The sequence below is a fragment of the Saccoglossus kowalevskii genome, chromosome 11 (assembly GCF_978046115.1).
Source record: "Saccoglossus kowalevskii chromosome 11, keSacKowa6.1, whole genome shotgun sequence".
NCBI lineage: Eukaryota > Metazoa > Hemichordata > Enteropneusta > Harrimaniidae > Saccoglossus > Saccoglossus kowalevskii.
The window spans coordinates 15,169,315-15,191,758 of NC_140651.1; the positions used below are offsets into that span (position 1 = coordinate 15,169,315).

The 22,444-nt window shown below is 34.1% G+C and overlaps 1 protein-coding gene across 2 annotated transcripts; it reads left to right on the forward strand.

Moving 5' to 3' along the window:
* The first annotated feature begins 5,848 nt into the window (after positions 1–5,848).
* Positions 5,849–13,894, forward strand: LOC144344608 (uncharacterized). 2 transcript variants are annotated; one of them, XM_085505430.1, is made up of 7 exons: positions 5,849–5,957; positions 10,097–10,172; positions 10,296–10,320; positions 10,481–10,906; positions 12,101–12,336; positions 13,185–13,471; positions 13,676–13,894. In XM_085505430.1, exons 2-7 carry the CDS (start codon positions 10,098–10,100, stop codon positions 13,683–13,685), a joined length of 1,059 nt encoding a protein of 352 aa, XP_085361556.1. In that variant the 5' UTR covers positions 5,849–5,957; position 10,097; the 3' UTR covers positions 13,686–13,894. The 2 variants fall into 2 exon arrangements, with proteins under 2 accessions (XP_085361556.1, XP_077862599.2); XM_078006473.2 differs by having other exon boundaries at positions 12,104–12,336.
* Positions 13,895–22,444: the final 8,550 nt, after the last annotated feature.

Below are 22,444 nucleotides of genomic sequence, written 5' to 3' on the forward strand. Positions count from 1 at the left end.
AGCAATATGAAAATTTATGTTAAAACTCCATGCATCTCATTCAGCAATCTAAATAAACACTTTAAAGTAAAACAAATAAATGTCATTGCTTTAAGACTGAATATGAATTTTAGCTTGTAAGTATGTATGTTTGCCATAATAACATTAATACAGTAATGCTGCCCATGCGTCCTTGGCTGTTTAGATTCGTGTGAATGATAACTGGATGGGTGTTGATACTTGTGAACACTATTATCATATATTACTTGCTGATTGTTGCGAGTGACGTTATGCTAGTGTCTTAAGTACAGGAACACTACATATTCTTTAATATGTATACACTGATATATATGTTTTGATCATACATGCACTGGCTTGTCATCACTTTCTGGAAGAGACAATACAAAATTTCAGACCATTACACCAACCACTTGCATTTCATGCATGCATCTAAACTATAACCTAAATGCACTTGGTGAGTGCATTGCATTAAGCCTAAACAACGAAAATTTGTTCTATTATTAGTATTAATTCTTTAACCCATTTCCCATAGAAGAAGATTAATGAAACTTGGCACAGTTATTAGTCTTTCTCTACATAGGAACCACCCAGAGTTATGCATTTCTCTCATCGTTTGATGCAGCTCTAGACACCGTTTTTGTAGAACACCCCAGATTGGTCCTCCAACCACGTCGTAACTTCAGAAACCAAGGCTGCATCATCTGTGAAACGCTTTCCTTTCACAAACAAATTAATGGCTGGGAAGAGATGAAAGTCAGAGGGTGCAAGGTCAGTAGAGTAAGGGAGATGAAACAAATTAATGGCTGGGAAGAGATGAAAGTCAGAGGGTGCAAGGTCAGTAGAGTAAGGAGGATGGTGAGGATTTTATAGCCACACGCCTGTGCTTCTCATCTGCCGATGTGCAAGTTTTCAACCGGAGCATGGTCCTGCAGGAGGAGGATATCTTTGCTGATCTTGCCCCGCCTCTTGATTTTGATAGCTTCTCTTAATTTCATCAAAAGTGAAGCGTAATAGGCTCCTGTAATTGTGGTACTCTTTGCCCGGAAATCTGTCATCACAACTCCGTCCTGGTCCCAGAAGACTGACTGCACCCTTGCATTCGTTGGAGGCAGTGAGTCCAAGTGCTTCCGCTGCATTGACTGGGCTTTGGTCTCTAGATCATAGTGATGGACCCAAGTTTCATCCTGTGAAATCAGTCTTTTGAAAAACTTTGACTCATGTTCTTGGCACATCTCCAAATTCATCCTTGAGCACTTGATGCGTTCTTGCTTCTGGAAATGTGTGAGCAACCTGGGAATCCATCTGGCAGACACCTTATGCATATGCAAATGATCATGAATGATAGTTTCCACAGACACTGTACTAATCTTGGGCAAACAGTAATGCGTCGATCTTCCAAAATGGCTGCCTCAACTTGACAGACAGATGCCTCATCAATGGCAGAAGAGGGACGACCAGGTCTGGGAGCTGTTTCCACAGACTTCCGCCCATGTTTGAATTCATGATGCCAGCGTTTTACAAGGTCATATGATGGGGCATCATCACCATAAGTTTCTTTCATTTCACCAAAAGTCTCCATTGGTGTGCATCCTTTCAAATACAAAAACCGAATCACTGCACGACACTCAAGTGGCTCCATTTCACACCTGACTCTGTTCAAACACCTGTAAATTAGAAACCACAATTAGTTTAGAGCTGTTTTTTGCAACATAATCCATAGAGATGTAAATCATTACACATGCAAAATTTAATCTAGATCAGACAACTGGAAGTGGGTCAGTGGCATTACTTATTGAACGCCCCTCGTATCTCAGCTCGATCACGGTCAACGACTATTCAAGGAAAGCTACTTTGTCACCAAACCATAAACAATGTTTCAGTCAATCTGATTAAAATCTGATGTAGTGTACGGGCTTTAATTATTTTGGCTATAAACTTATTTTAATTTTATTTTTTATTACTTTTGTTATTAATGCCTTTTTATTTTATTATTTTACTAGTCATAATTTTTGACAAAATTGCTCATAAATCGCATGACAATGATCATTAGTTTATTATGCACAATCATGAAGCTAATGTCCTATGGTACAATGAAATAGCATTATTTTGTGTGTTACAGTGTGCTTTTTGAGAAACGTGTCCTAATATTTCTTGAAAATTGCCATTTTTAGAACAATTCCATAGAACACAATGTTAAAGGAAAATTACATTTGTTGACACCCAGATTTTTTAAATAATTCTGAACAACAAAAAGTACTCCATCCTTAACATTATATGATTTTTTCAGCCTATGTCTTCAGGCTAGATTTTCAGATATTGCATAATATCTCTGCCATACGAACCTGTGGTAAAAGTGTTAGAATAGGGTCAAAATGACGACTTACCACTAAAATACAGCCATCAATTTCTCCAAAAAAAGCTGGTGACCCCCAACTTTTTTAGGTCAATATATTTATATTGCCTTGGAGTACAATGTATTGCAAAATGAATAAATTCTGTTTTTTTTTTAATTCATGAGTAGGCTTCTACCTTAAACACCACATTCACATGCGATTAGCTATATGACTGAATTGTCGTCACGTCATTGAGTGGAAATCAAATGTATTTTTGTTTATTTGCATACCAGTTGTATTTTCTTGTTTGTACCCCAAAGCAATTGTAGATGACCTTGGAATGCCAATTTCATCGTTAAGACTAATAATTCACAATTGTATAATTTAATGAATGGAGAAACAAACCTCAATTTCACACAAATGTCAAACAATGCAATTCAATATATATTATGTAATAATACCAAAACACTTATAGTATTTATTATTACGATAAATCTAAAATAACAAAAGCGTACTTGCCATTTGCAGCGCATATTCGGAACACCCCTGTACTTACATAAATAGTATCCAATGTATTTGGCAGAAAGTGGATTCGGATCAACCCATTCCCACTCTGATTATTCCGCTGTCCCAGGTCACCCAGAATTCCCTGAACTCAGACGTCTATAGAATACCAGGTGTAAATGCTAATTCACACATTCTATGTGTAATTTTGTAAATATTATAGAACACTACGGGTTGTATATGGCCTAGTCTGGCAGAGTTAACCTCACATAAACACAGCGCCAATATCGCTGTAAATACATGCATCCTGTGCAGAAAGAAACCATTAAACCGTTGACGATTTACATTGCAAGAAGTTCTTCTACTCTGTTCTTGAACACTTTCATTGATTTGACTTTCTTTGACAATGATTTACTCTGAAATTACACGTTGATTGATTTATAACGGCTCTATATCGCATATGCCTAATCAGGACTCAAAACGAAGTGAATCTCAGGGCAGTTTTGATGTTTAGAATCGTTGTTCTCACCAAGGAGAAACATTGACCAAGTTGTGTTGTGCTAAGGAGAGAATGAACCATTGTGCATTATAAAACAGATACAACATTTCGAAAGGTGGCAGCTTGTGCATACGTGTATTTTGCAGAAATGTTGATAGGACTCATTGAATGCCCTGAAAATAATGAAATTTTCCTTTTATACCATTTCAGAGATCAGATTATCGGGCTAATATCATAACAAATATCACCGGTATTACAGAGCGAGTAAATATTAATTGATCTTAAGGATCCAGGTAAATTGAATATTTTGTTTTAGAGGATGTATCCGGCCTTGTTATTTATCAGAGTAAAACAAAAAGAACAGTCTTGAGTAACGTACTATTATAAGATAACAATGAACAATATGTATTTGTACCTTGAAATAAACATACCAGATGGCAACAATTTGAGATAGTGTTCACATGGCAATAAGCTTGTATTTTTTTCCATATCACAATACAAATATTTAATTTATGGCAATATTTAAATGTGCTTTGCACAGTCCGCATTGTAAATTCACTACATTGCACAATGAGTGACAGCTCTCCCAAGTGGATGAAAATGCGCTATGTCACAGTAACTGTGATACTATGAACAACCGTTCCACTTTCCTATCTGAATGTTGTGCAAGTACCGCACGCTTGCAAACGCTTGAGCGCATGTGAAATGATTTGGAGTTGATAGAAGATAGCTACGTATTTTTAAAATAATTTTACGATTTAGGCATTTTTTAATATTTTTGAATTTGTGCTCCTACTCATACACTATTACATCTGCTTTTCAAATAACCAATGATGGAATATAAAACACTCAGAACACAATTGGAACTATTTCGAGATATTTGGATTCGCTTAAAATGTGCTACTGTAATGGTTTGTTTTCACAAAAATATTTTATTTGTTCGTTTTAGATTTTTTCTGATAATTTCTTGTATTGATATCAGAAATGAGGAAATTAAGAACAATACTACCCTACAGTAGCACGTTTTAAGCGAATCCAATTATCCCGAAATAGTTTCAATTGTGTTACTGGTATATGGAAAATAAACTAATACTAACTTTTGATTTGAATTTTGTTTCCAAAATATAATTACCCTTGCAGTTATTATTGCAAGGTGCCCCCCCGTGTTTCCATACTACAATTCGTGATTTCTACCAATTATTATCATACTGCGTACTATGAAGGATGCCACATAACAGTATTTTGCGCTTCGGGAACATTTTCAATTATGAGTAAGTTAGACCTCAAAACACCAGTTGATATAAGGTAACACTTTATCACCACTCTTGTTTTATTATTACTCCGGCAAACAATTCACGCTGTTGCAGCAGTAAGAAATGCGGTAATCAGCGTATACCGAATTGAAAACAATAATGACACATTTAAAACAATATTAATGAGGATCTGCTACTTCGGAAATAAAAAAAATATAGATTAAACGTTTAGAATGTGCGAGACCCCAGCTACTAACGTCATCTCATTTGTACACAGTAACCCAGACACACATACAACAGTATGACAATATTTTGGCAATGTGACACCGTTCAATCAACTATAAAACACATCCAACTATGTATATTACCTGATGGTAGTGACAATCCAGATGTTCCTACTGTCAAAATATACCATAGTTTTACATATCAATTATCACGCGATGTAGAGCAGGATTAAATGTCATGATGCGATAAAGGAGAATTCAAATTTTAGCTAATTTGTTTTAACATTGGATTCAAACCTAGCTTCAAAAAATATCAAAAATTTTAAAATTGAAAATACATTTTGTAAATTATAATTAAAATAAAATCCTATCTTTTTGTTATATACAGACTACACGGATTTGAAACCGTAACAACATATGTGTGATGTGATGAAAACTGGGCGTGCTTATATGCTGTGTCGCAGTGCTTTAGTGTAGATTATACAGCTAGACGTTTTCATGACAATTTGGTGTGTTCTATCTAGTAATTTGCGGAAAGTGCCCGTCATACCCACAACTAGTATGACTACTTCACTGATGCTTTTACGCAATAGTATCTCGAAATCAAGCTGTGCCACGTTGGCTCAAACAAATAAATATCCAGAATACTGGATAGAAAACACTAAATTGTCATGAAAACATTTTTTTGCCTAGTAAGACATTATAGATTTGTCTCAACTATGATTGATATCAACACATCTATTATCTACACTAAAGCACGAAGTTACAGCATATAAGCACGCCTAGTTTGCATCCCGCCACACATATGTTGTTACGGCTTAAAATCTGTGTAGTCTCTATATAAAAAAAACGCATTTATTTGAATCTTCAATTATAATTTATGAAATCTATTTTGATATTTTTTGAAGCTAGGTGTTATTTCATTATAAAATCATATGCCGATTTTGAATCCTACTTTATTTAAATTTACATATTTTATTATGACATTAATATCTTCTCCAGGTCACGTGATAATTGGTATACCAGATTGATTTGTGGTGACATGTTATACATCATTAAAACCAGCCTGCACATACACCAGTAATTGTGGTATCTTTTGACAGTGGGGGAAATCATTTACAGACAGGATTGTCACTACCACCAGGTAATATACATAGCTGAATGTGTTTTGATGCTTTATATTTGATTGTTCTTGTCTTGTTTTTGTTGTATGTATGTCTGATTTACATTTAGGTTTCGCTAGGGTCTGGCACATTTACACGTTTAATTATTTTGTTTTTTTTCCGACGTACCAGATTTGTTGTTGCCATTAATATTATTTTAAATGTGTCATTATTGTTTTCAATTCGGTTTACACTGACTATCGCATTTCTTACTACTGCAACAGCGTGAATTGTGTTCCAGAGTAATAATAAAACAAGAGTGTCATTTTATAGCAACTGATGTTTTGAAGTATAACTTACTGATAATTGAAAATGTTCCCGAAGCGCAAAATACTGTTATCCGAAATGGCATTCTTCATAGTACGCAGTACGATAATAATTGGTAGAAATAACGAAGTGTAGTATGGAAACACCTGGAAATAATAACTGCAAAGGAAATAATAAATGTTGGAAGCGAAAATCAGTTGAGAGAATATTAGTATTTCCCCATAAATCAGTGTTTTTGACTCCCATGTGCGAAGCACAAAATGGGAGTCTTTGCAGTTAGTGTGTCTGTATGTGTGTGTGTGTGTGTGTGTGTGTGTGTGTGTGTGTGTGTGTGTGTGTGTGTGTGTGTGTGTGTGTGTGTGTGTGTGTGTGTGTGTGTGTGTGTGTGTGTGTGTGTGTGTGTGTGTATGTGTGTATGTGTGTCCGACTGTTCCACTGCTATCTCAAGAACCATACATCGGTTTTTGATGAAACTTGGTGCATAGATGCTCTGGGCCAATGCGCAGATTTGATTAGGTTTTGGTAAAAATCCATGCTCGTTAATTACCTAATTTGCATGATAATTAGCTAATTTTTAGCTGTTCTATGACTGTTCCACTGATATCTAAAGAACCACTCATTGGATTTTGATGAAACTTGGTACATAGATGCTCTGAACATATGCGCAGATTTGATTAATTTTTGGTAAAAATCCGTGCATATTAATTACCTAATTTGCATGATAATTAGCTATTTTTTAGTGGTTCCATGACTGTTCCACTGATATCTAAACAACCACTCATTGGATTTTGATGAAACTTGGTACATAGATGCTCTGAACTAATGCTAGGTTTTGATTAGTTTTTGGTAATAATTCGTGGATACTAATTACCTAATTTGCATAATGATTAGTCAATTTTCGGTTTTTCCACTGATATCTCAAGTACTAATCATCACATTTTAATGAAACTTGGTACATAGATGTCATACGACACTGCACAGACCTGATAGTTTTTATGGTAATATCAGTACATATTAATTACCTAATTTGCATAATTAATTAATTTTCAGCATTTGATATAAGTAGTTAGCATTACATTTCAATGAAACTTGGTACTTACATACTCAAGGACTATGCAGAGATTGATTGTTTTCGATAAATATTTGTGCATATTAATCACCTAATTTGCATAATTAGTTAATTTTCAGCTTTTCCACGGGTATCTCAAGTACTAATCATCGCATTTCAATGAAACTTGGTACATAGATCCTTTAGGACTATGCAGAGACCTGATTAGTTTTAGGGTAAATAATTGTGCATATTAATTACCTAATTTGCATAATTAATTTTCAGCTTTTCTACTGATATCTAAAGTACTAATCATCACATTTCAATGAATCTAGAATTATGCAGACCCAATTAGTTTCCGGTAAATATTTGTGCATATTAATCACCTAATTTGCATAATTAACAAACTTTCACACTGATATCTCAGGTACTATACATCACATATCAATGAATGTACATGGATGCTGTAGGACAATAGACAGACCTGAATAATTGTGGGTTAAAATCTGTACATATTAATTACCTAATTTGCATAATTAACCAATTTTAAGCTTTCACACTGATAAAAAAACTCCAAAATTTCGACCGGTTTTAAATAATTGGTGTTAGAAATGTGACGTGTTTTTAGAGTCAAAATTAAGGTGCATTTTCGGACGGTCGAATTTTTCAGAATAGAAATCAGCAAATGAAAAAATGGGGATGATAGACAGTGTGCTTCATTAGTTTTTAAAAAATGCAATGTCCGTCAATTGACGTAAACTTCCCCATGTTTCACGGTAAAAGCAAAGGTCGTGGCCGAGTTGTAACTCAAAATCTAAACAAAGTCATCAATCAGTGAGTATTATGACAAGCAAAACAAAACATCAAGACGCGGAGAAGAGGTCAGCACAAAACTAATAGGTCAAAAGACAAAGCTGTCTCGCACTACCTAGGAAAACTAGCGAATGTTCGAAGTACAGGTACCCATTGGACAAAAGATACATGGAAGTTTAGCAAACTATCTCCCCGACCCAGTGCAATGTATCCGGTTAGAATCAAAGCTCACGTGTCCCTTATTTGAGGGACCAAATTCTGCCGTAAATTCGCCCTTGGATTAAAAAATAAAATGGGATTTAAGAAAATAAAATGGGACTTTTAAGGTGTATTTTGGCGTCATTTTTCGGACATTTCAATCAATCCTGCCGGCTAAAATAGAGTCTAAGTTTTACCGTAGTCATTGACGTCTGTCTATTCAAGAGTACACGTGTATGATTTTTATCGTGACTAGCGTGAGCGGGTAAGCTTCCTTTCGAGAATGAGCTGTTATCACTGTGTACAATGTTAAATTATTCTTCAGATGACCAGTTTATTTTTTAAAAACAACTAATTTTTTTATTTAAAAAAAATCATGCCGTTTTCGCATCAAAATCCAAGCCAAAATATCGTACTACAACATCAATCTCTTCCGCATTGCGTTCAATAACATTAACATATTTAAATAAGCTATGGTAATTTGAACACGTTGGCATCATCCAGCTTTTTGATTGGTTAATTAGCGATTTGACCTATTTGACCTAAGAGAACATGGCGGATATCCTACAGCATCAAACGTTTATACGAGACCGGAATCATTCGCTTACGATGAAACTAAGTTGACTTTTATTTGTATTTCATAACCATTCAACAAATTTATTTTGTGTACATTATTATAATCACTACTGAGTACAGTAATAATCAACAATTCAGAAACGCAGCATGCCGAGATTTTTGTGTTCGTTTTTATTTGAAACTTCGTTTATTTAGAATATATTTTTGTTACCAATAAAATAAAAATCTCTCAGTCAATCAGAAACCCGGATTCATGCCTTCGAGGAAGGTCCCGTTTGAACGCTCACATCGTTTTTTTTTTTCGTTTGGGGGAAAACTAAAACTGGTCGCAATTTTCGAATAAGAATGAGTCGGCAATTTTTAGTGAAGTCGAAAATTTGGAGGTAAATAAAACACCGAAACCCGGCAAATAAATAGGCGGTCGAATTTTTAGAGGGGTAAAAATCTGTTCATATTAATTCCCTAATAAGCATAATAATTCATAATTTTTTGGTTCTAATCACATTTCAATTAAACTTGGAGACATAGATTTTCTGTTATATTGCGCAGACCTCATTAGTTTTACACTCAAATCTGGTCATATTAATTTTCTGATTTGCATAATTAGTTTTCAGCTAAGTAATTTCGAATTATATTTAATGTGTCTCCAATACTCTCAGCACATGGGAGTTCTTTCTAAGCTTTCTTTGATTCATTATTGGAAGTTATTTGAGAAGCAGGTGTAATGTGCAGGAATATTTTATAATTGCACGACTTCGGAATTGCATCGACAACACGAGACCACTTCAAAAATACAAATGTAATACAATATTTCCAAAACTATTTGTCAAGTTTTCCGAACAAATAGTTTCACTTTTTCTCACTGTGAACAAATAAAAAAAACTATAAATCAAGAAATAAGTAAAACATTGTCATTTGGTTTCCGAGAGTCACAGCAATAAAACTGTTCGAGGACAAAATAAAAGAAAATCTTCCAATGTAGACCGTCATATTCATTCTTAATATCAATAACACCAAAATCAATATACATTATTGTATCTCGCCATCTTTGAAAAAGCAAAGTAAAAATTCAGATACCTTGCCACTAAAATGAAATTCCACGCTGTTCTGACCGGTGTTTCTAGAGATGTAATCAAGTGCCGAAACAAGTAGAACACAAACCACTTTTTCCAAAAAACTTCGCTATTTTTAACGGTTCAATTGTTTCTTTCTGCACAGGATGCATCTATTTACATTGGTATTGGCGCTGTGTCTATGTGAGGTTAACTCTGCCAGACTAGGCCACACACAACCGGTATTGTTCTATAATATTTATACAATTACATGTGTAAATAGCATTTATCAAAGCAAATATTTTTGAAACTTGATAAATTCACAAACCACTCATTAATATTCATGAACTTGTTTTTTATTATAGCACATCTATAGTCGTCAAAACAATGGTTAGTTAATTATTTATGAAAATGCACATCTTTACATTATCATCATTTTATTATTTCAATAGCGATATAAGTTGCACTTGTACTGATAACAAGGTAATCAAACCATACTGTATTGTATCTTGCTAATACAAAATCTACGTTATTTATTTGGTTTCCACAGAATGCGTTACAGTGAATTCCCCGAACTACTACAGCCCTCAGTATGTAACAGATGTTTCAGGAGTCACTCGTCTCGACTTTGAAGTTAAAGCAGACAGCCACGCAATTATTAGTTTATCAGCACAACCGAACGATTTACCAGACATGTACCGAATTTTGCTTGGTGCAGGGTATATGTCTTCATCTTTGATACGTCGAAGGTATGAAGGTGAAGCCATGGTGCAAGTCTGGACACCTGGTATCCTATCGCCGTCCGAGTTCAGGAAATTCTGGGTGACCTGGGACAGCGGAATAATCAGAGTGGGCAAGTCTGGGGAGAACACCCCCTTCATGGAATGGACTGATCCGAATCCACTCGCTGTCAACTTCGCTGGATACGCAACTAATTTTGGAAGTACAGGGGTATTTCAAATATGCACTGCAAATGGCAAGTACGCTTTTGTTATTTTAGATGTATCGCAATTTTATTTTCATTAATTGTAATATAATAAACACCAAAGGTGCTTTTGGTTTTATGACATAATATATTTAATTATATTGCTTTGAGATATGGCATAATATCTCTGTCATAGGAACCCATGATAAAAGCACTATAATACATGTACTGCCCAAATGGCAATTATTCACTAAAATAAAATCATCATTTTCGGGAAAATCAAGCAGGTGACCCCAACTATTCTTATATTGCCCGGATGTACAATTTATTTGAAAATGAATAAATTCTGGGTTTATGAAATCGTGAGTAGGTTTCTACCTTAATAGTTGAGAAGAAATACTCAGCTAAGCTCAAAGTTCATCCACTGAGTATTCCTCTGAGCATTACCATATACAGTATGTCCAAACATTGTTACGTTATCCACACCAGATATTATTACCATTACTTAACATTTGTACCAGGTGCTTCCCGACTTGATTGTGTTTGTGGGTTTATCAGCACTGAAAGCCGATTCACAGACATGTACGATTGTGATTATGATTGGTGAATGATGGCACAAACATGTATTTGTATTTAGCCACAAAACATTTTATTTACATTTTACTGAAATGCAATTTTGTGGTTTAGTGACAAGGTAGCTTTTCTATGCAGATTGGCAAACCCAAACAATTTTGTTTATTATTAAACCCAGACAATTGTTTTCAAGTGGCTAGTGTACTATATTTGTGAACATTTACGAGCGGACATAATAATCGGATAGTCGTTGAACGTGATCGAGCCGAGACATTACGAGCAGATTGCACATAATATTGATCATACACAACCTTGGAATACTTGTACTTTCAGTACATATAATAAACATCCCTATACTTCCATAACCAGTTGAATATCCAACAAACAACCTTTGATTATAACATTGCTCCATATCACCCAGATTTCCATGAATTTTGTTGCTGATAGTATGTAGAATAGATTGAATCAGGTAGATTTTTTACCCTAAAATTATGAACATAATATTTTGTTATTATGATCTTAAATAGACGCGCGTTATTGTAGAATGTGCCCACTGAAAGGATATCAGACAAGGGGGCACCAATAACCGTACTGGCTATTACATGTAATTATCGTATATTTTAATCGACACATATTATTACAAATCATTAAATGTTATTATTTAACTTACAGTAGGCGGTGGACATGGCGATCCACATATGACGACGTTTGACGGATTGAAATATAACTTTCAAGGATACTGTACATACGTACTTGTAAAGAATTGTGACTCTCAAGGGAAGTTTGAAATCACAGCTGATGTTCGTGGACGTAGAGAACCGACAAAGCCTCCAACAAGAATGGTTGCTATCAATATATCTGCTATAGGAATACCAACAATACGTTTACTGGAGGACAACTCATTCATGGTAAGTCTTTCTACTTACTTATATTTTGTGGAAGCTGTGCAATTTCTTTAAATACATTGACGGTGAACCGATTTAAGGCTAGATATTAAAGCCAACACATGGAGATCTTCATACGAATTCAAAATTGAAATGAACAATGCCATTATCCGCTTTTATAAGCAGTTGTCTAGTCTAGTCCAATACATCTCATCAAATTATTTCAATTAATTCAAATTAAAATACTGTTTTACCAGCAATATCTATATTTTTGATTTTCTCTATGAACGACTACACCATTCCACCAACGTTGTGATATTCTTCATTCTTACTTATAATAGTACTGTCAAAATAGTAAATGTCTCTGAGACCCACGTGGTCGTCTCCAGTGTAAATCCCATACACAATTCGTGGATATCGAAAACCCCATTATCTTACAACTTGGACGTAACTACCAATGCTTCCGTAACAATTGAAAAACGTGACACACTATGCTGATAAATATGACACACTAAATTTACTCTCGCATGTTTTAACCTTCATTGCTGTCATTCTTTGTCGGCAGCGGCGTATTAATCAACTTTTACTGTTGCTGGTAATGCCATGTAAATGTAAATGTAAATGGATATAATACAGTAAAAGATTATACTTATTACAATGACTTGCCTTGGACATAAATTTTATTCAGGTGATGTTTCGGTGTAAATGAGCACCTTTTCAAACCTACAAATAAAATACTTAAACACTTGTGGACTGGAAATATCTATAAAACTTAAAGGTTCAATACATGGGCTAGAACTTACCTATATAGTGTGTGAATATCTTGGAATATGTAGTAAGTAACAACAATTATTTACATTTACAACGCTTAGATTGGAGGTAAACTGCATCGTGGTAGTAACTTTCATTCGGAATTGGCATCTGTGATTTCAAGCAGAGACAATGTCATCGCCAGGTTAAGTAAACCTAAACTGTCTGTGATTTGGAATGGTAAACCCCACAAAGTGCAAGTTGTGTTGAATGGTAGAGAATTGGCTGGTACTGTCTGTGGGTTGCTGGGTAACGCTGATGGAGACACTACTAATGACTTCATCAAACCAGATGGCGATCCAGCTTCCAGTGCTGAGGAGTTCGGTAACAGCTGGGCTGTAAAGAACAGGTAAGATGTTAGGTAATTAATGAACTTACCAATTAAGTTAAGATTGGGCTTTTCCGAAGTACTAACTCAAACTTACCGTTTACTAGTCTGTGCTGTATTCAGATTCTGATTATGTATCAATTTAAAGGTAATCGCCATAGATGGATTATGATATCGAAAGATTTACAATATAATGATTTTATAATGATTTCCAATTATTTTCAGTTGTCCATAACAAATATTAGGCAGATGTTACAGTCCTGTTCTGAATCCCCTCATCTATTACTACTTAGCTCTTCTATCAAGTAACATTTATTAAACGAGGACTTCGTTGGTTATTTTTTTCTCAAGCTATTGCTTCGATTATGAAATGGCATTAAATAAAAATTGTAGTTTTTCAATAGTGGAAATGTGGACAATAAAATGGGAAATTTGCATAATTGATATCATAATTTCGTGTATATATTACATGGTGTGATGTGAGATTACAAGAGATTACTAGTATGTGAATGAAAAGCACACATGTTTAGTTTTATACAGCGGAGTACGTGTCAACAACATTTGGAAAGTACATATCCTGTCCCTCTGTGTAATAATGGTATTCCCTAGTAAATGTGTATGGTGATTGCAAAACACTTTGGAATGCACTTGGAAGAGTGTTGTTATCAATAGGAATGATATAATATTGCGGTTTCTATTTTAATTATTGCTCGAAAAATACATGTTGTGAATTTTTATCAATTCAGACCTCAAATAAACAGCCATACACATTTAGTTATGTCAAGAAATATTAAATTATCAAATTTGTTGACCTTTGATCGTTGGTTATGTCTCGATCGTAGATAACAAGACACACGGATATAAGTATGTATTTATTGCGAACTTGCCGACGAATTCATTCGAGTATAAACTAGAGTGAATCTGTCATTAAGTATCGTAAATTGTTATATATAATTTCCGGCTAATATATTGTAGGATAAGATTGTGTATAACATGCGAAATATTCGGTAAATTAGACAGATAATAGTCTTGTATATATGGCGGAGTCTTATGTCTTATAAAATCCAGATCCATCACTCCAGTGGAAAATAGAACCTGTCAAATATGCTTAGATGCAGTTGAAGATGAAACTCATTTTCTAGTAGTTTATCCAGCATATAACCATATTCAAAAACCGCTTTTTGATCGAATTAACCGCATTGAACCACAATTCGAGTTCTTCTCGTCTATCAGTAAACTTACATATATTTTTTCTCAGGATAACCATGAAATAATCCAAATTCTTGCAAGATTTGTATACACAGCTTTTCAGATTAGATATAATTTGTTAGTGTGAGTTCTCCAATAGATGAGTTGTATATGTATATGTGTGTGTATGTATAATACTTTACTATTTTATTGAGGCGATTAAAGTCACGCCTGTAACTTTAGCATCGTAACCTATTCCCCCAGGTTAGTGGGGTATATTTCTTTAGAGAAATGGAAATAAAATAATAATAATATAGTTCTTGTAATATCACTGAAATTACCATGACAGATAGTATCGGAGTTTTTTTGTCACATGTTAATCAAACTGAACTTTTTATATTTTATACAATCTATATGTATATCCATTATTCTACGAACACCTTGGAGCTCTGTGATTAATGGAACATGATTAAAATAGTAGTCAGAATTAATTACCCACATTGTTGTGATGACTAAATTTGCATATTTGCATGTATTTTAAATAGTTAATAAATCCCATGAATAATAAATAGATTTAAAACATTATAAGATGCTTTCCTATCATCCACTATGTACTGGACGTCAAAATATAGTCAAAGAATATTTCAAGACCATTAAAATATAATGCAGCAACTCCATTATTCATCTATTGATATGCAAATGAGTATATATTTTTGTTTTTAATTCTGAAATCCAAATAGTCAATAAAATGAGTGCTATTAATCAGGCACTCCTCAGATCTTCCTACTTTTTAGATGATAGATGTAATATATAATTGGTATAATTATAAGGATTTTGTTAAATACACTCATTCTAAAGATTTTACTATCTGCCGTCACCGGCAGGGATGTGTCAAAAGCAGTCGTTTGTATAATCTACATTTACACTCGGGTGTAGTACTTCGTAAGCTTCGTTGTTTTTGGCTTCATGACTTATTCATAAAATTAAATGCATAAGCTATATTTAGTCAGCGATACAATGAATTTACATTTTCATAAGTAATAAACAATAATGTTTTTGGAATCAAGAAATGTTTTATTTTGTCCTTTCAACTTAGTTTGTGTGACTCGCCAATCCACAGGTTCATAATACTTTTACTCTGCAATTCCCCACTGTGTGATTTGTAAAGACTTTATATTGCATATATCAACACCAATCGTGTTGTAAGATAAATTGATACTCATTCTCGAACATTGTTGATGTTTAGAACTTTGATTCAAACACAACATTCATCACATATTCTTTTCATTCCCTGTTAGGGGGAATATTAATTTGGGCCCCATCCATCCATCTGATAAACTTTTAAGATTTATTTAATCTTAGTACATAGATAGTATAAATGAAGATACATCAGCACCATTTTTTGTGATTCAATATAAATTTGGCCGGCCAAAAGTCAATTGTGATGAAAAAGCACCATTATTACGTGTGAGCAACTGTTTCTCAGAAATGACCAGGATAGTTTTGATCAAAGTTGGTGTGGTGATCATACATATTAGGTTACATAGGCACGTCATTTTGTTTTTGTGTTTGCCCCTTTTTAGAGATATGCTTTTACAGATTTTTTAAAATTTGGTTCAAAAGGCAAGACATAATGGAAAACATATGCACGTTTATTTTGTTTCCCATTTTCATTACCTCGTTGGTACATGGCATCTGGAGAACAATTTTTCAAGCTGGAATCTCGAAGTTTACTCGTAAAAATTGGTCAACATCTCAACAACAGACAAGAATGTGATATTCAATGTATTCGGTTGATGATTCACATCAGTTTGTTCCAAAATATGGATAAAATCATACCCTTCCTCCAAAATAAGTCAAGACCATATATAGAAAATATGAAAAATATATAAAATGAAAGTTGAAGTGCTAATAAAGTGTGTTGTTGTTACATTATTTCATATGTTATTTTTTAGAATATTAAAGCATATTTTAAAACATGTTTTTGTTCACTAAATAAATGTTAATTGTATGATGACATCATCTGTTACCTCGTACCTATCATCTGATTCTGTGTCTGTGCCGTTTGTGAAGAAATATGTTGCAATGGTGCAACACAAATGCGACAGGTTCGTGGTAAATAAGACCACAAGTGCGCCATGTTGATGTCTGAATCGATTGACCTATACTTGCTACACGATTGGATTTAGGAAAGCCTGATGATTTTAACGATTTTAGGTTAGTAGATTAACTAATCTTTGCTACATTTTTGTAAGGTTTGTTAGTCGACGCTAATGTTGGTTTAAACTGCTCAATTCGTTCAAACCTATTCAGCGTTAGTACACACGGAGTAATACGTTATCCATGGATTTGTTATAATCTAGCACCTAATCTAGCAATTTACGAAATGACACTTTTCAAAACATGTTTGCGTTCTTAATGATTTATAAATTTGCTTTCATGTACATGTATTTGAATAATAATGAACAGGTTTATATATTGTCTAGTAAAAGTATCTCGTTCGTAAATAACAATGACGACCGATTGGCGTCTGTGTGCCTTTAGCCGGTGTAACCAATGTTTTGATCCATGAATAATTACATGTACAATACAGCTAAAACAAAGCATTTAGTAATTTTCTATGTCGTATTTTATTTTATTTTATTTTATTTTATTTTATTTTATTTTATTTTATTTTATTTTATTTTATTTTATTTTATTTTATTTTATTTTATTTGAATCTTGTGATGTGTTTGTAAAAAATACACGTAATTAAATAGCAATCCCTGTAGATTTGTTATATATGAAAATTATATACTATAATCATATATTCATCGATTCAAATGTCTATTAATAGAAGCTGTTCTTTGTTTCAGCTAGTCGTAAACAAACACATTTTGTGAACAAATCTTTTCAGAATTTATAGAACTACATTTGGTATTTCAGGGTGAAGTGAAGTATATTATGGCTGCAATAAAAATCTCCGTTTAAATGTACTCGATGAAGCGATCACTAATTTATGTAATCGCCATTTTGTTTTGCTAATAGTGCCATTTTGTGCATAAGCTTGCATACTCGATCGTTTTTATGGTGGCAAATCGAATTTAGGTTAGTTGATCATGCTTTCAGTACAGTAAAAAATTAATTAAATGGAGCATCATATTATTCCCAATTAATTCACCTTATTTTAGTGATCTTGCAATAATTTTGTCGAAAATGGATGCATCATATATCAAACAGTTTGTTGTAGAATTTAGAATTTATATTCTTTTATATATCAATTTTTATGCATCACTATGAATTGTTGTGTTAGGCCAAGATTAAAAATATCTGTTTATCTTTTGGGGTTTCCTGAAGTGTTCTTTTTTAATGTATATACACTAAATACCACCTTTTTGTATCTTACCTTTTCATAACATCATTTCCAAACTTTCATGGTATGAGAAAGAAAATGTTTTCCTTAGAATTAGGACAATTTTTTTTTGATAAATGCCTAAATTATTTATTAACTTTTTTTGTCTTTCAATTGTTATTGGAGCTGGACGTTTTTTTTTCATTCGCTTTGTACAAGAAATTTCTCCCAACAGTTGTTTTTCCGAGAAACTGGGCTGCATTTGGTTACACCCACCAACTCTCTTCTTGGCCAAACGTGGCCAAAAAATCTGGTATTCAATACCAGACATTCAAACATTAGCAATAAAACATTGCTACCACATATCATGTTAAAGTTTGAGTATCTCTGTATGTACTATACTACTACTACTAACTAACCCACTCTAAAAGAAGTGGTAATCATTTAAATACCAACAGATAGTGACAATTACTATCCAATATTATTCTTTATGGACTGGATACGGATTTTGCGGCCCGAGGTCGTGCGGCGGAAGCGCCCGAGCTTGCGAGGGCGCGTAAGCCGTACGATCGAGGGCAGCAAAAGCCGTATCCAGTCCATAAAGGTTTTATCATATACCTTATATGAAAAAAAGGCTTTAGTTATGTTATTTTTCGCTCGTCTGGCCCAAAAGAAAACCTATTCGATTTCACCCGGGTTTCGATACGGGCCTTTTTACTGGTGCGGATTTATACGGAGGATTCTAAATGACGCAAACGCGTCAACATCTCTCACACAATAGACCGGTACCACATGACGTCAGTGTCAGGGATCTATAGACAAATGAATGTCACCAAGTATATCCACAAATTACGTTTTAATGAAACAGCAAATGGACATAAATTTATAACAATATTTTAACGGCAATAAATACGAACTCATTATAAACTTGCTTTCTTAAGAATGGACACCGTTACAGTCCAGCTAAGTTGGTCATTTACTGACCGTCCGACAACGGACGATTTCTTGGAGCTGATGTTGTAGCCACAGGTAAAGACGGGTAAAGACACGTTAATTTCACAGTTGTTCAAAACCGTAGTCGGTGAACTGACGTATCGTCAGACGGTCAGCTGGCATCGGTGTCGCTGGGTGTATCCCGCGACACCGATGCCAGCTGAATGTGAGTATCGTAGTGCTGTAAACCTGACACGTTTTTGTGACCAGTTATATTTATGATTGGTTGTGGTGGAATGCTGGCTTTCGTCAGGGTAATAATGAGTCCAACTGGTGTTTTCGGTATATTTTCCATGCACAGAATAATATCGTCAGCCATTATCGAAGCACAGACGCAAATTACACGCGTTGTTTATAAACAGAAAGTAGTTCCAGGAAATAGACGCGTTTACCAAATATGGTAAACGGGGCCCGGGCGTGATATGGAAAATTATTGCACGGCTCGCTCATCGGGATTCCCATAGCGTTACGATGCCGGACAATACGAGGTATATGATAAATTATATTACAGAAGAATATTTGTATTATACAACTCAAAGTGATATCAATTCCATCAGAAGTGGTACTACTACTACATCCGAAACTTATCACCAAGTCTGCAGAATTGCATATTATTTAGTTGACTTATTATTAACTAACTATGTGCAAAACTCGGTACGAGGACAACTAACCCCTAACTAATTGCCCACCCCTCCCGCACAACCGCTCCGTTCGTGAATTTCACAAGTATGTCTGTCTGTAGTATAGCTCATTGATGACAACATCGCCCGATGCAGAGGGTCGTTGACCTTCGGGCATTTGTAGTCTCGCTATATAAAATAAACGCATTCAATTTTATAATCACCAATTATAAATTAAGAAATGTATTTTGAGTTTCAAAATTTTGATATATTTTCAGGCTAAGCGTGAATCCATTGTTAAACCAAATTACCTCATTTTTGAATCCTACTTTACATGCATTTACATATCTCATTATGACACTTATATCTCCTCCAGATCACGTGATAATTAATATATAATACTGATTTGCGATGACATGTTATACATCATTAAAACCACCACCAGTAATTGTGTTATCTTTTGACAGTAGGGAAATTTACAGGCAGGATTGTCACTACTACCAGGTAATATACATAGCTGGATGTTTTGATGCTTTATATTTGCTTTATCTGGATTTTTTTTAAATGTCACACTGTAAAAATATTGTTATACTGTTTTACCGATTTACTGTTTAGGCTTGCTGTGTACTGTACGCATGATCTAAGGTCTATATCATTGATTTCCGACGTAGCAGATCCTCTTGAATATGTTTTGTCATTAATATTGCATTACAGGCGTCAATGGGAAGTGGAATAATAATATTTGAGAGCGAATAACAGAAGTTGAGGGAATATTTGTGTTCCTCCAAATATTAGTGTTTTATATACCATCATTGGAAGTTATTTGTGAAGCAGATGTGTTAGTGTAGGAGTATTTGATATTTGCACGACTTCAGAATTCCATCGACAACACAAAACCACTTCAATAATACAACACTTAAAAACGATGTGTCAGGTTTTTCGAATAATTTCACTTCTTCTCACTGTGAACAAATTCCGAAATATTTAACAACGTTTAAATTGTTTAATTATATAAAATACAGAGTTCTCTTCCATCTAATTTAAGTTATCTATTCCACAATCTCGCTCTCACTTAAATTCGCTCAAACCATTACTTAAAGTGTATCTTGTTTGCAAGAGGTTATAATGGAAAACAGAAAAATGAAAATGTAGTCTCATACTAACAAAGTTACAACGAGACAACGCATTTTCATCCCACTTGGGGGGGGGGGTCACTCATTGCTAAATCTAGTTGACTTACAATGTGGACTATGTCAAGTTCATTTAAATCTGAACCTTTTTTTAAAAAAAATACTTGGAGTGTGGTATAGAACAAAATATATACAATCGTATTGTATTTCTAGTTCAAATTGTTGTCATACATCATGTTTATTTCAAGGTTCGAATACACATTTATCCCTGTTATCTTGATGATAAACTGAACTGTGGGTATAAAATCCGTATAAAACAGAGAACCTGTGAGGGCATTCAATGAATCCTATCATATATGATTTAATTCGAAACATCATATCTCTTCTAGATAGCTCAATGGTTCGTTCTCTGAATTACTTAGCACAACAAAAGTTGGTTATTATTCTCTTTGATTACAACAGCGGTTCTAAACATCAAGAGGATCACTTCGTTTCAAAACCCAATTAGTGTAGACATTTGTGATAAAAAGCCGTTATAAATCAAGCAACGGGTAATTTCAGAATAAAACGTTGTTATTCGGTGTCAGAGAGTCAAATCAAATGAAAGGGCAAAATAAACTAAAATCTAGATCGCCAAATTTATTCTCAATGTCAATTGTGGCATGCCACCAAGAACATTATTTGAGAATGCAAATTAAATAGTCGGATACACAATATTTATTATTATACACCCTGCCAATAAAACCATATTCCACGATAGTTTGAGCTACAGAATAGGGATGGCTGCCTCCTAAAAAGGTTTCCCGGGGTGTAATCAAGTGTCGGAACAAGTGAAACACGAATGAAGGACTTTTCCTTAACAGCTTCAACGGTTTAATTGTTACTTCCTGCACAGGATGCATCTATTAAAGTGATATTAACGCTGTGTCTATATGAGGTTAATTCTGCCAGACGGGGCCATACACAAGCGGTAATTTTCTATAATATTTATCAAATTTCATATAAAATGTGTGAATAGCATTTATCAAAGCAAATATTTTTTACATTTGATAGATTCACAAACTACTTATTAATATTCATGATTTATTTATTATAGCACATCTATAGTCTTCGAGCCAATGGTTAGTAATATGTTTACGATAATACATATCGTTACATTCTCGTAACAGCAGAATACACCGCATCTCGAGTGATAATAACTAGAAATACGATTTCCATCGACAACACATACGATAGTTTGAGCTACAGAATAGGGATGGCTGCCTCCTAAAAAGGTTTCCCGGGGTGTAATCAAGTGTCGGAACAAGTGGAACACGAATGAATGACTTTTCCTTAACAGCTTCAACTGTTTAATTGTTTCTTCCTGCACAGGATGCATCTATTTACAGTGATATTAACGCCGTGTCTATATGAGGTTAACTCTGCCAGACGGGGCCATACACAAGAGGTGATGTTCTATAATATTTATCAAATTTCATATAAAATGTGTGAATAGCATTTATCAAAGCAAATATTTTTTAAATTTGATAGATTCACAAACTACTTATTAATATTCATGATTTTTTTATTATAGCACATCTATAGTCGTCGAGCCAATGGTTAGTAATATGTTTACGATAATACATATCGTTACATTCTCGTAATGTTTTTTCAATAGCCATATTAGTTGAACTTGTATTGATAACAAGGTAATTAAACCATACTGTATTTTATCTTGCTAATACAAAATCTA

Excerpts from the sequence above, each read along its gene's own strand:
- LOC144344608 (XM_085505430.1), top strand. The coding sequence starts at position 10,098 with ATGCATCTATTTACATTGGTATTGGCGCTGTGTCTATGTGAGGTTAAC. Across the intron at positions 10,907-12,100 it reads TCAAATATGCACTGCAAATG|TAGGCGGTGGACATGGCGAT; the intron begins GCAAGTACGCTT and ends TTTAACTTACAG. Across the intron at positions 12,337-13,184 it reads TGGAGGACAACTCATTCATG|ATTGGAGGTAAACTGCATCG; the intron begins GTAAGTCTTTCT and ends TACAACGCTTAG.